The sequence below is a fragment of the Arvicanthis niloticus genome, chromosome 19 (assembly GCF_011762505.2).
Source record: "Arvicanthis niloticus isolate mArvNil1 chromosome 19, mArvNil1.pat.X, whole genome shotgun sequence".
Classification (NCBI taxonomy): Eukaryota; Metazoa; Chordata; class Mammalia; order Rodentia; family Muridae; genus Arvicanthis; species Arvicanthis niloticus.
The window spans coordinates 11,299,327-11,314,487 of NC_047676.1; the positions used below are offsets into that span (position 1 = coordinate 11,299,327).

Here is a 15,161-nt window from a genome sequence, read left to right on the forward strand (position 1 = left end):
ATTATGCTATCTGCCACAAATGCTACTCATCACTGTAAAGCCAAGGCTACAGGTGACATCAGAGCCTAGTTGTTGTGATGGATGCTGGCCTAAAAGACTGTCCAAATTTCATGTGCTCAACAATACATTCTGCTGATCAAAACCTCAGTCCTTGCTAAGGTAATAAGGTGGCTCTGCTGCATCTCTCAAATTATTTCCATATGCTTTAAGTCGGGCCTAGAACATGAAAGGTACACAGTGAAGGTTGCCATTTCCTCAACAGCAACTCTGCCAGAATGTACACTGGCTCTTGCCACAATGAGGTCAATCACCCATATGAACTTACAAAGCTGGTTTAATGGCTCCTCAAACAAGTTCTGAGTTCATGACTGTGATTCATACGCTGCAATTAAAAACACAGAGGATATGGGGGAGGAGAGATGGAAGGAGAAAGAGACAGATATTTTCCCTTTCCCTTTCAGTGGTAGAGCTCAGAAGAGCAAGCCTGATACAGCATGAAGAAAGCATATAGACAGGAGGAGTTGCAGATTCAAAGAATTTGCCCATAGTCTTAACCTAATAAATCTTCGGGTCAGCACAGAAGGGGCCATAAAGCAAAATAACCTTATTGCTATCGAGCCCATGAGAAAGTCGATAGCAACTTCAGCCTCACCATGGTAGTGGTCTCATTAAAACCTCCCGTATCTCATTGCTTAAGCTTCACACATTCTCCAGGGGGAGTGCTGATTCAGAAAAGGGAAGTTTATAAATTATTGGTTATTTTTCCCTCTGAACACTAAGCTAGCTATCTCAAAATACAGTAGCAAAGGAAGTAGACACTGAGCTATGATTCCAGGGCTTCATTAAATAAGTGGCTGTCATGGCTACCTTGAACCGTCACCTTAACACTGCTTACAGTCATCTGAGAGGACAGCCTTAGTCCAAGAATTGCATAGATCAGACTGGCCCACGGGTATATTTAGGGGGAACTGTCTTGATTGCTAATTGATTTGGGAGGGCACAACCACTGTGGGTATTACTATCCCCAGGCAGGGTAGTCCTGAACTGTATAACAAAACCTAGCTGAGTATTAGCTGGCCTGGAAGCCATCAAGCTGCATGGTCCTGAATGTATTTATAATATTCATTATATTTATAATGTCTGTGCATTCATGCTTTGCCATCACTAAATAGTGGACTATGGCTCTAGAATTCTCAGCTGAGAGGACACCTTTCTTCCCTCACTTCTTTCCATCAGAGTCAAGAGTACTTATCACAGCAACAAGGATCAACCCAGAAGACGAGATGCCAGAGGCTACATGAGTTCTTCTTGATTTTCTTCTGGATTTATTTAACTGTGTGGAAAGAGCATGTGTCACGCACACGCATGCAGGTCATAGAACAACTTGCAGGAGTTGGTTCTGAGCTTCTATCATGTGTGTATTCAGGACATGCTCAGGTCAATATGCCTGACGGCAGAGGAATTTACGTTAACCCATCTCACCCACCAAAGTTCTAAAGGTTTACACCAGAGCCATGGAGCACACATGGAACTCTTAGGTAACAGGGAAGGAGGAGCTAGAGAGATGGCTCAGTAGCTGAGAGCATGTTGCTCTTGCAGCGGACCCAGGTTTAGATCCCTGAGTTCATGTTGGGTAATAACAACTGCCTGTAATTTGGTTATAGGAGATCTGACCCCCCTCTTCTGGTTCTGTAGGCATCTATATGCATGAATACATATAAATGCACAGAGGCACACTTATGTGGTCACACACTCACGTAAACAAAAAGCAAATAAATAAAAAGCTGAAGGTCATGTGTGGTCTAAGCACAAAGTTTATATCTTATATGCTATGAAACATCATAAGCAAATGAAAACAGGGAAGAAAACTGAAGGTCAGCAGGTAACTGGAATTCATAGCTTTTCATAAAAATAAAACAGTTGAAGAACAGAATAAACACAGAATAAAAACTATAACAGCAGTTACGTTGTCAGTAACTTTTATGAAAACATATTGCACTGGGGAGTTGATTGTGTCTGCAACACAAGTGTGGAGACCTGAGCTTGGAGCTCAAGAATTCATGGACAAATACGAGGCATTGCAACATGTGTCGACAACCCTGGCACAGGGAGGTAGTGGCTGGGGACAGAGGTGACGGGGGGGGGGGGGTGCACTTAGGAACAGGTGAATCACTGAAGCTGACTGGCTGGCCAGAAAACCTGAAGTGACCAGCTTCAAGCTTAATGAGAGGTCACATCTTAAAAAATACGGAGCTGGAAAGGTGGCTTTGCAGTTAAGAGCAGCACCTGTTGTTCTTGTAGAGGACCCACCCAGGTCTAATTCCTAGCACCCAAGTGGCAGTGTGCAACCATCTATAACTCCAGTTACAAGGGATCCAGTACCTTCTTCAGGCCTCCACAGGCACCAAAACATGCATGAGGGGTACAGATACAAATACAGGGAAAATAAATTAATAATAATAATAATAATAGTTATTGATTTATATACAACCTTAATACTAATAACATAATGATAATGATGATAAATTTGAAATTACAGTACCCATTTAGCAGTACCCAATGTCTATCTCTGGCCTCTACACATACTTACACATATATGAACATGCACACCCACAGACCACAGCATATATGTGTATATATATATATATATATATATATATATATATGAATTCATGTGTAAATAATTGACTAGCATGTTCCTCTTCATGGAAAAGAACTTTAGATTCCAGATTAATGGCTCCTAAAGCAATTTCAATGTTACAACTAAGATTCAGGACTCAGGAAAACCATGAGGGATAAAGGAATAATCAATAATAAATCAATCCCATGGCAATGTTCATACTATTTTTTATCAGCAAAATACAGTGCACTGCAGCGATGGGAGTCTGCCTTGGTTACCCCACCTGCTTCTCCGTGAGGATGACTCTACCCAGTAACTGGTCCTCCAGGCCTTTCAAGGTCACAGTGAAGTCAATGATGGAGGTCCGAGCACTTATCTCTGGGGTATAGGCTGGATTCGGCAGCTTGGTGGTGATGTAAAGTTTAAAGCCATCCATGACATCCACTTCTTTGTCGCCGACCTTCACCTTTTTTATAAAAAGAAAGTTAGACAGAGGGAGAGATGCACCTGGGTCTTTTTCATATTGGATCAATTATTGTTTTGAGCAATTTGTAACTGGATATAATTTATATATTAAGACATAAAAAGAAATTGTCACTAGGTACTCACAGAGCTTCAAGACACTGGGATATGAGAGAAGATTCGGGGAAGATAGGAGAGGCAAAGGGAAAGAGAAAGAGGGGGAAGCTAAGAGTTCGAAGCATACCATGTAATTGATACAGAATTTGTTGTCAAAAGTATAATGACTAAACCCAGAAGCTAAGAAAAAGCGAACCCACTGAAAATGATGAGGGGGCACCCGCATACTGAGGTTTGAGAAGTCACACAAACAAGACCCAAAATAGCAGGAGAGAGCAGGATGGGGGTCCTGGTTTACAGCAGTCACTGAATGGCGCTAAGAAGAGGATTTAAACACACATGGATTTGTGTGTCTTGAATTTCTCACCAGTGCCACAACTTAGTACCAAGGATTTCATAAGTGTGCCCTTAACTGGACAGAAGGAAGGTGGGACATGAAGGGTCTTAAGCTTTTCAACAGTCAAAGATCAAAATCGAATCCGTTTCTTTGCTACAGAAGTAAGAGAGATAAGCATGACAGGGTTCCTAATCCATCAATAATTTAGCCTCTCTTCAGAAGAGCAGAAAAACATCTCCCCACAATTGGCTCCACTTGCAGCCTCTTGAAAGCTCTGTCTCCCCTACCAGGATGCACAATTACTACATACTGGCACCAATGCATTTAACATACCTTAAAAGTAGATCCTGTTTTAATAAAGTTTTTTTCCAAAACGTTGTCCAGAGCAGGATCTAATTCCTCCCCAACATCTTCGATGAGCAAGGGCCTTCCAAGGGAAAGGCTGTCCTCCAGGTGGTTTCTAAAGTACTTATGGTTTAGAGATGTGATCTAATGGGATGGAATCATCAGGTTATTTTGGATAGACAGCCTCATGATGGGATACACACTAATATCATGTGACCTCTAAACACTCTACTATAGGAAACAACTTAGAAATCCTGGATTTGCAGCCGTGCTAAGTGATATGGTGCAGAAAATACACTGTTTCCATTCTATTTTTAACAGACAAGTCACCTACCATGTAACATGGGAAGGTAGTATGGAATAGCCCTGCTTCTCCCTGCCCTCCACCATCCCTGTTGGTGAACAACTATAAGTCTGTATGTAAGCACTGCACAAATAGAGTGATCTCCTTCTTCCGACTAAAAGAAAGCTGTGAACTTAATAGATGATCTCTGACTCACTACCATAGTAGTACATGTGCCCCAAAACACAAACAATAAGGCTATGGAAAATATTTTTGTTATTATATATAAGCTTACATGTCTATTTAGGATTCCAAACAAAACATGTAAGATCTTCAAATATTTCTCCTTTTTTGTGGGGAGGAAGATGAGGGGGCTCTATATAAAAAAATATATAATTTGATGTATATAAATGTACATGAACAGAAATCACCTGGAGTTCATTTTGGCTTTCTTTATTCCTAATCCAGATCTTGCCTTGCGTCTGAGGATCGATTAACAAAGGATAGCGTGATGCTTTTGTGACAATGATTCCGTTCTGGATGGACAGGTCGTCGTTTGGAAGGCCTTGTAGGTTCCATTCGCTGATAGTAGGAGCATCAATCAGCATCTCGCTGAGATTTAGATCATTCCCAAACGGGATTTCACGGGCTTTCATTTCCTTCTTCCAATCATGTAACAGCAGATCCCGAAACTCTTGGTTAAATGGACCGGAATATGATAGAAAAGCCGTTGCCAGCAACACATCCCCTAAAGTGGAGAGCAAGCACCCCTAAAATATTTTGTGACTCTCCAGGCAATTGCATAACTCACTAAAATTAAAAGGGAAGTGTGAATCAACAACCACTCTTTTGAAGTCTACAGTCAACCATTAAGCACAGGCTGCCGACTTTGATCAATAAGAGTGAGTTTGATTGACTGTTGAACAGACTCGAAATCTCCTATCAGAAGTGAAATATCGGGTCATCATAACTTTGTTGTAAAAGAGTGACCTCTAGCTCAAAAAAAATGTAACTTTAAAAACCAGACAAGTCAGAGCTGTCATCAAAGTGTCTGTGATCAATATCCCATACTTTTAGAAGTGTTTAAAAGTGAGCTAAAAGAGGTTTGAAGGTCACTGACCCATGAAATCAGGACACGTGTGTACCAGACAATTACCCACCTCGTTGAAATGCTTGTAGACACACAAACACACGTATATGAATTTGAAAATAAGCAAGGGCTATTTGATTCAAGCTTAGGGCCTCTGACTCCATTACAGTCACCACACCGTCTCGTTAATGAAAGAGTTTACAGACCTACGAGTCGTTTAGTTTGTGCAGCAAACTCTTTACTTTGTTCCGTCCATCGCTCCTTTTCACCTGCCAAACCGCTGATGAGCGTGGACGCTGTCTGCATCTTATTCCTGCACCGATCGGCGTCTTCAAGCAAGGTCTGAAGAAGGCCAAAACAAGAAGGAACCCTTTCCTCAGACAAAAGAGCAGCTACTCATTCAACTGTGTGACTTCAAAGCATGCGTCGTCTGCCTTCCTTGACACATGGAAGGCCTGTATGTCTGTGCTCGCTCTGTCTTGTCTCTGCTTCTCTGCCCAGCGCCTTGAGCCCAGCAACCAAACCCTCCCCAGTATTAGTACCAGGAAAATGATGGACATTTCTGTCACTCATTAGTAAGATCACACGTGACAGTATCATGTAATACAACATATGTAAAGAATGACAATTCTTAAGAAAATATAATTAGGAGTATCTCTCAGGTCAAACCCTGCTGTCTCCAATGTGTCACCTAAGGACACATCACATTTCACATCAGAAGCTTAAGTTTTCTTCACCTCTTTGGACGCCAAGGATCCTGCAGAAATCTTAGCCTGGTATAACTTACCATATATTTCTTAGCTGTTCCTTGAGACAGCAAAAGGACTTGAAAGCAGACTTCCATACATTATGGCCACTCCAAACCTAATTCCATCCCCAATTTATGGTGCTGGTGACAGAACCCAGGGTCTTAAGCATGCTGGACCTCAGGCATGCTGGACCTCAGGCATGCTGGACCTCAGGCATGCTGGACATGCATGTTGCTGAACTATACTCCCAGCCCCTAAGACTTTTCATCTTCTATGTAGATGTTTAAGAGACGACTTCCAGTTCTACGTGTAAATGTATAGGAAATAAAGTAAGTAATAAAGAGGTGGACATCAGTGGATGTCTATCTGTAACAAGCAGATACTGCACATTTTTATAAGACACGTTCAATGGGAATAGCTATAATGTTATGGAAAGTTTAAACTGTTTCAATACGTTTTTAGTGGGAGTACTTAAACCTCCATTTAAATTATCACACGGTACTGACACAAATACTCTAGACTGATCAAAAACGATCTTGCAATTTTTCTGCCCCAAAAATATTGAGATATTTTATTAAATTAAAAACTTAGATAATAAAACAGTATTACTAAGCATTCTGCTTTTAAATGGGCTTAAAGTATATGTAATGTTATATATCATGTGTTCAGATATAAGAGCAAGGCAAGGCATTATTCATATTCCTCTCCAGGATTTCAGAAATACATTTTCTATAATGAATATATTGCTTTTGTAAGAATAACACAATACAGTGCCTTGGGAAAAAAAAAGATACTTAATCCAATCTGTTCTCATCTTCCTTCTGGAGTTTTGTCTTCCTTTAGTCAATAAAAAATAACCAAAAACCTTCTTCTATGTTATATCCCCAACATATATGTCTATTTGCTTCATCCCAACAATAGGGATACCAGCTGTATGGTATTTGATTTAAAATAATTTATTTTTTTCTCTTTTTTTAATGGATATTATATTTACATTTCAGATTTTATCCCCTTACTCCATTCCCCCACCACCCAGGAACCTCCTATCCCATCCCCCTCCTCCTGTTTCTATGAGGATGTGCCCTCACCTAGCCCCCCACTCCCACCTCCCTACCCTCGAATCCCCTCCCCCCACACACTCAGTTCAAACAAAGTTTTCAATGAAAAGATATTCTTAGTTGCATTTTGTCAGATTTCCTCATCCTTCCTTATATCCAGCCGATTAAGGAAACGGTTAGGCCCGACTTCCCTGTCTTTGTTCTCTGGGTTCGCAAGTTCCTCAGGTGATTGCACTATAGGCAAAGAGCGGTTGATGCTTACGGGACATAGAGAGAAGTAGATAGGTCTGGTTGGAGGTTGGGTATAAAACACCCTGGTCCAACTCTGAGGTCTGGTCTCTGTTAACTGGGCAGTAAGCCAGCTAACTCTTCAGAAAGCCAGAGAGGTTGGACCCTAAAACAAGACACTATGCTCTTTGTGGACAGTGGTCAGGACTTTCTGAAGAGGCCGTGCAGACCTCGGTTACAACAACTGCACACCAGAACAACTTTGGGAGATCCACAAGCACTTTTTGGCTTCATCCAGCCCTGGGGATGAAGAAAGTGGAACAAAAACTACTGAAAATAATAATGTTCATAAGTTGATGTCAGTAGGCTCATGGCGAGTGTGTTCTCAACCTAAAGAAATCTGAAATTTGTTGAAAATAAAGTTTTCAAGCTATGGTCATATGTTTACAATAGCGGTTCTCTGTGTTCCTTTACCTAAACTAATAAAATAATAATGAAGTAATAATCCTTATCTAAACTAATAAACAGATGCTCCAGGACAGCAATGACAAAGAGGACGAGCAACTGCACACCTGCTAAACTTTAAACACAATAACAACAGATAAGAATGTCTTATTCAGGAGTGCTTCTGGATACAAATGAATATCCAGAAAGACAGAAATTAATACTCTTTCCTCCTGCTTTTTTTTTAAATTTTATTTGTTTGTTTGTTTTATCTCTATGAGAACACTGTGGCTGACTTCAGACACACCAAAAGAGGGCTTCAAATCCCATTACAGATGGTTGTGAGCCACCATGTGGTTGGTGGAAATTAAACTCAGAACCTCTAGAAGAGCAGCCAGTGCTCTTAACCACTGAGTAATAATCTCTCCAGCCCTCCTCCTGCTTTTTAAAGTGGACTCTGTAGTTGCAGTGTTAATTTTCTCTTTATGTACGTGAACCCCCTGAGTAGCAATACGCAAGGCCATGCAGGTGCTGCTGGCTTACTCTTGCAGAGCATCCTGAGAGTCTCACACAGCTCTCGGGGGGACTTTGATCTTCAAGAGATGCACTGTGTATTCTGCCTGCCAAGAAACTGCAGAGTCACAAGCAGGTGTCTTAATCTGGACAGGGGACACTTGCATAAAATATTTAAAGAAAGATTCAATATGGCTCTTATATGCCAAATAAAATACAGAGTTAATCAGATATAAATGAGGTGGGGCTAAAAGCTTATATAATCTGGTGTGCAGAGTACTGTAAATATCTACTATCTGTGGCTTTCTGCTACTATGAAATATAAAAGTATTTAAAATAGTGAGAAAATCATTAAAATGCTTTTTATGACTTAGAAACTCCGATGTTTTTTTTCTCTGCAATCTCTTCAGGCATTTTTACCTGCATGTTAATTTACAGATGTCTGCTGAGTCCAATCTGGCCTCCTTTCACCTTAAGACTATAAGTACTGGTAACCTGAGCACTCGAGCCACCTATGCAAGTAAGGAACCCTGAAGCTTTATCTGCATGCACTCTAGATTAAATCCACTTTGATTTTAGAAGGAAAGAGTTCCCCAGGAGAACTGGGATTTGTATAATTTATGACAAGTCTGTAAGCCTAGATGCTAGCCAGTATGAAATCCTTTCCCCACACCTTTCTCTGTGTGTCTCTCTCTGCCACTCTCCCTCTGTGTGCATGTGCGTGTTCATGTGCGTGTGTGTGTGTGAGAGAGAGAGAGAGTTGAAAATTTGTAAACAATCACTGTGCATCACTTCTACTGTCAACTACATGCATGTAACAAAGAGACCTTAAGTAAACATCAAAATTTCGAAGTCCTGCCCAGGCTGTGACAGATCAGCTTAAAGCCAGAACTCTCCTTTGACATTTCCATGCTTTGGCTGCTTTATGAAAAGTAAAACGATTTGCTCCACAAACTTATTAAACTGTTTGAAAGATTAAATGTAATGATGTAAGAAGAGATGACTTCAGATGCACTGGTGTCCTCACTATCCTCACGCATAGAGTGACTTGAATAGTTATCCCCAGAGCCAGCTTCTGCCTGAGTGGACCATCCTGACACTTACTTATCAATGGCTGAACAAAAATATCAACCAACCAGACCCCCTAGAGCTCCCAGGGACTAAACCACCAACCAAGGAGTACACATGGAGGGACCCATGGCTCCAGCTGCATATGTAGCAGAGGATGGACTTTTCGGGCATCAATGGGAGGAGAGACCCTTCGTCCTGTGAAGGCTCGATGCCCCAATATAGGGGAATGACAGGGTGGTAAGGTGGGAGTGGGTGGGCGGGTTAGATGAGTACCCTCATAGAACCATGGGGAGATAGGAGGGGATAGGGGGTTTGTGGAGGGGAAACTGGGGAAGGGGATAACATTTGAAATGTAAATAAAGAAAATATCCAATAATAAAGAAAAGAAAAAAAGAAAAGAAAATCAAGGCCTTCGCGAAGGATCAGGATGGTGTGCTGTATGTGCATTATAAAACTCACTGAAATCTTGCAGGAAACCAACCCTTCAAAGAAAGATGTGACAGGAATGAAAACTCACGAGAACAACAGAATGTGTAGGCATCCCTCCTGTGCCGAGTGTTGCTTACCTGCTTTTCAGTCATGGCCTGTTCATACTCTGCCTGCACCACATCAAGCTCTGCTTGCTTGTCATCCAGCTCAGCTTGGGCTTTCTGCAGGTCCTGCATGGCCAGGACATGACGATTCTCTTGAACTATCAAGTTGGCCTGCAGGGAACATAGGGTGAGGAAGAAGCAGAGGGCCCCCAAGCACCCCCAGTTTAGATGGTGGGGGTTCCACCATGGTACACGCTTACAGCTGTGCTTTGTTCTACCTCTGTAATCACCTCAAACTGCATTAACCCAAGCCCAAATATTAACGTCAATTTTTATCCATGCTTGTAAGCATAAAATTATAAATCATTAGAATAGCAGTCAGCAAATTTAATTTCTGTACAATTCTAGACAAAATATCTAAAAAAAAAAAAAAAAAAAAAAAAAAAAAAAAAAAAAAAAAAAAAAAAAAAAAAAAAAAACTATTTTAGGCTACAGAGGCCAAATGCAAAATAAAAGCTTTTAAAGATTTATTAAAAAGAAAATTCATAAGCCAACTCTATAGATGACAGGCTAGACTTGCCCTTCAGTAGCAGCTGAAATATAAACCTCAGAGAAAAATTTTCATTGTTCTCTCTTTCTGGGGGGGGGGGGGTTGTTTAATGATTCCAGTTTTCTATTCTTAAAATAAATACAACAAAACAAAAAGTATACATTATTGCGTTTACCTGGAAAATATAAAAAGAGTGCCATACACTTCACATGACCAATCTTGAGCTTGCTGGAATCTCCAATGATCGGTCTCCATAATGTCGACAAGCATGACATCAATTATTTGCTCTGAAATTCTCTGACTTTGAATGAGTCTTTGATGCTTTACACTGTTCTGGAAACCTAAGACTTGCTGTCTAAATCCTGCACTATCCCCTTAATACTCTTCATTATTTCATCATACTTATTAAGTTTATTGGGTAGCTAATAATTATAAGTCTTGGCTTATAGTTGGGAAAGATCAAGTGTAAAAATCAAGCCACAAAAAAAAAATGATTGTTAAGACATGAATATTAAGGCTTGTGTTTTTAAAATGTACTCACCTCTCTGTTTTCTAAAGACTGGGTGTCTTTGTAGTAGTGATGGCCAATATAGAACTAACACTCATAAATTCAGCTACTTGGGGAAATGTAAGGTTAGGCTCAAAATCACATTTAATTACAAATAGCTGACATTTTTGCCTGAGGTGCAACAAATGGAAAGAGAAGGCTCTACCTTCCTTCTTCAAAGACCAGAATTTTCTGGCACCGTTATCTATGCCTTAACCCTGTCTCATTCTTAGTATTCCTTTCCTTAAGATTTTAGACATTGTTGGAGAACATTCTGTGCCTCAATTTTCTGTTTTATGTTTAAATAACTCACAAAAGACTCAGTGTCTTCAAGATTAATCAAATCGTGCTTAAAAGCCCCTGTAATTTTGGAGCCATGTTATAAAGACGAAAGAAACATCTTGGTCTCCATCGTTCAGAACCTCCCTCTCTTATGGGTCTGAGGACAGATACACTGACTGCCAAAGCTCCTGAGTTGTACAAAGACCAACTGACCCAGCAGTTCTCCCAGGCACAGGTCACAGGGCTCACCCTAGGATGCCTACCTTCAGAGGGAGCACCTCCTTGTTTATAGAAAAAAAGGAAGCCATAGCTTTGGTCCAGGAACAAAGACCAGCTACATTCCCACAAACGCGCTTGGCCGTCTCGATGTTGTAGTCAGCCATTTCAAAGTAAGGACTCAAAAATTCTATCACTTCTTCATTGATCGTGTCTTTGGGGAACTGCTGTAGAAGAAAAAATGTGAAATCATGTCAAAATACTGATTTTGTCAGGCATATCTAAGCGCACATTTTGTTTTCAATGTAACTGAAGCTAGTAAGCATACAAGGCTAAACAAATGGTTTGAGTTTGGGTAGTTTGTTTTTGTTTGTTTGTCAGTGTCTCAGGATGTTGGGTGAAAGTCTTAAAGCTGAAAGCGCAGTGTGGAATCATTGCAAAAGAAGTCTACCAGCATGCACTCTGTCCCTGGAGCAGACACCTGCCCTGGTTAAATACACTGGGATCCAGCAAAAGAGTAACATATTTAGGTGATGAACACTATTACAGTAATTAGAATTTCAAACGCGATAAGAAAAAACTTCTCTTCATTAATCCTAAATACGTGAATTATAAACCCATAATATCAACAATGAAAAAACAAACACACACAGCTATTTTCAGGCTAAGGACATATAGATTTAACATTTATCAGCAACTAAATGCTTAATAGATTCAGACAGAAGTTCTATTAAACTTACATGAAATGTGAGAGTAATAACTTGGACATTGCACCTTGAGAATGATGAATTAATTTTTAATCATAGAGCTTTCACAAATATGAAAGAATGATTATCTCCTGGAGAAATACAATTTTAAGACACAGCAGAAATGGATTTAGAATGCCTCCCTGCTCCAGGAAGGAAAGTCCAGCCACGATGAAATTGAATGCTTAAAAAAAAAATGTTTTCTCTTCTAAAAGGGTGATTATTTTCCAAGTATAAATAAATCTAGCAACTGGCAATTGCATGGAATAAACCCTCACAGACCATGTATGGCAGAGTAGAATACCCTTGCATTCAGACCTTGCTTGTCACAACTTTCTTTCATGAGACTTAGAAAAAGGTGGAGACAGAGATCTTGTAAGCAGTGAATGTCCATCAAACACACAAGGGGAATGTAGATTCATTCACAAGGAATGCACTCAAAGTCCAACTGCACTATCGCCTGGTCTTGTAACTACAAGTCAACGACCTACTGATTTCACAGGCTACTCATCTCTGTAGCAGAGAGAAGGCACCTTACGATGTCATAGCCTCAGCCATCACAGAAATGATCCTGAATTGAAAACTGAAGGAAAGATGGTGCTGAAGGTGTGGCTTGGAGAATGGGCATAAAGTAGGTATTTCCAATTAGTTGTCTCAAGATCTAAATCTGGAAGATAAGACAGTAAAACTTCTGGAAGGAAATGTGAGAGGATTTATTCTTCCTCAGAGGGAGCCAAGATCTAAATGGAACACAGAAAGTGCTATTAAGGAGAATATCAATAAAGAGTCCTACACTAAAATTAAGAACCCCAGGTTAACAAAAGACAGCAGTAATAAAGTGAACAAGCCAGGAAGTGGCCAAAGATATTTGTAGCATTAGTAAAGTATTTGAAATCCAACAGACAAAGTTTAACAATGGGCTGGAGAGATGGCTCAGTGCTAAAGAGTACACATGGCTCCTGCAAAGGACCCATGTTCTTCACACCCACAAGGTGGCTCAGCCATTGGGGAGTCCAGGTCCAGGATCCTGACTTCCTATTGCAGCATCTGTAGGTATCAAACACACTCATGCAAGCAAACACTCATAGGCATAAAATGAAAATGAGTAAATCTTTAAAACAGGTTTTAGCAGAAGGGGGCAAAAATATTGTAAGAGAAAAAAAATCAGAGTTTCCAGTGAGATCATGTCTCCTAGGAATGCCAGAAACTACACTAGACAAAGTTTCATGACCCACATGACTTGCCCAAATGCAAGCTGAACAAAGAAGATACCAATACACACCAAAGTGGCCAAGGGAAACTCCATAAGGTCCTAACGCTACACAAAAGAGCTAAGGAATGCTGTGAATGAGAGAAACAGTCTCTCCCAGGGAAAAGTAAACTAATTTGTTATCCAGTACCTAATGGTCCGCCTTGAAAACACATATATTGGTAACAGTATACAAACTGAACAGGTTGTGTTTACATATTTAGTATTACAAATGTATGTTCATATGCACATATAACAGTTGCTAAAAATGAAGACCATGAATTTTAAAGAGAACAAAGAGGGGTGTATGAGAGGGGATCAGAGGAGGAAAGCATGAACAGGAAAGATGATGTAATTATAAGCTCAAAAACTAAAAGAAATAATTACAGAGAGGGAGGGGCCCAAATAAGCACTTAACATAAAAATTTCTGAAAGGTTTACAAATGCACCCAAAGATTTCAGCATCGTTAGCTGTCACTGAAATGCAAATTAAGCCCATAACAAAGGGAACTCCTTCTATCTCACACAAGGACACTGAAAAGCAGAAAACAGTGGAGCTATGTGGTGAGCTCTGTAAGTCTTCTGTTGAGTACTGACGGAACAAAAAAAACAAAAAACAAACAAACAAAAAAACAAACCTCTTTCCTACAGTCTACAAAACTTGGAAAATATGTATAATCTATGTCTCAGAAATCTGACTCCTACAAATATGGCCAACAGAAATGCATGTGTGCAGTCCCCAAAGGTCCTGTATGTCAGGACAACAGATTCATTTGTAATAGTCAAAACTTAGTGACAACCCAAAAACTCCTTCAACGGCCCAGTAGATGAACGGAAGTATTCACATGATTCACTCTGGGGTTGATTCAATGATATCATGGAAATGATGGAAAATATTCAGAAAATCTAAACGCTAGTTGTTATGTGGCTATTTAAGGCTGGTTGCATTCACTCACAATTAAATATGTGTATTTAAAAATAAAGGCAACCTGTGGTCGAAACTCAGTTTCTTCTGGCTTTGCCAGGTTTCCTATCACCTCCACTTTGTAGGTCTTTGGTACCAACTGCTCCTGTGTGGTGTAATTCTACAGGACGCCATGCCGTCTGCGTTTCCCAGACCTGCATCCCCAGCATCACCCTTAGAGCTTGAAACTGGTCTTCCTGGACAAAGTGTGTGCAAACACTGAAACCAATGTCCTTGCTCTCTTATTCTTTTTTCTTACTGTCTTCCTCAAGACAAAGCCTAATTATTATATACTTACCACATGGCACTGCCCAATCATACACTGGGAAGCTACAACTGAAAATGAATGCAAGGTGACCTTTTACCACAATAAGAATAAATCTCATCTAGACAGTGAATGAAGGGCAAAGCAAGACCTCATTCCGTGTGATTTCATGTGATCATTTCCAAGCAAGCAATGGTGATGAACGAGAGGAGAGAATAACATTGACTTCATGTGAGGAAACTGACGCGCTTTAAGCTTGGAAGAAACTCTAAATCCATTTTTCTGCTTTCGGTGATGATTAATATGTGTATACATATCCATTAAGTAGGACTCTTAAAATTTGAACATTACATATACAGCAGAATTACAAATTTACGAATGACTTCTCCAATAGTACTATTGTCAACATCAAATTGTAAATGTGAGCACAGGCAGTGGATTATGGGTATCCATAGACCCCTCCAAATAAACCAAGAATATTCACGAGAAATA

General features: G+C 40.1%; 1 protein-coding gene across 1 annotated transcript in view; it reads right to left on the reverse strand.

Moving 5' to 3' along the window:
* Positions 1–15,161, reverse strand: part of Dnah5 (dynein axonemal heavy chain 5) — a 236,059-nt gene that overhangs the window by 48,186 nt on the left and 172,712 nt on the right. The window contains exons 60-65 of the mRNA XM_034523461.2: positions 11,493–11,672; positions 9,884–10,021; positions 5,461–5,596; positions 4,596–4,912; positions 3,870–4,025; positions 2,904–3,086 (exon numbers count right to left, since the gene is read on the reverse strand). Coding sequence (XP_034379352.1) covers positions 2,904–3,086; positions 3,870–4,025; positions 4,596–4,912; positions 5,461–5,596; positions 9,884–10,021; positions 11,493–11,672 — 1,110 coding nt within the window. The remainder of the gene's footprint in view (positions 1–2,903; positions 3,087–3,869; positions 4,026–4,595; positions 4,913–5,460; positions 5,597–9,883; positions 10,022–11,492; positions 11,673–15,161) is intronic.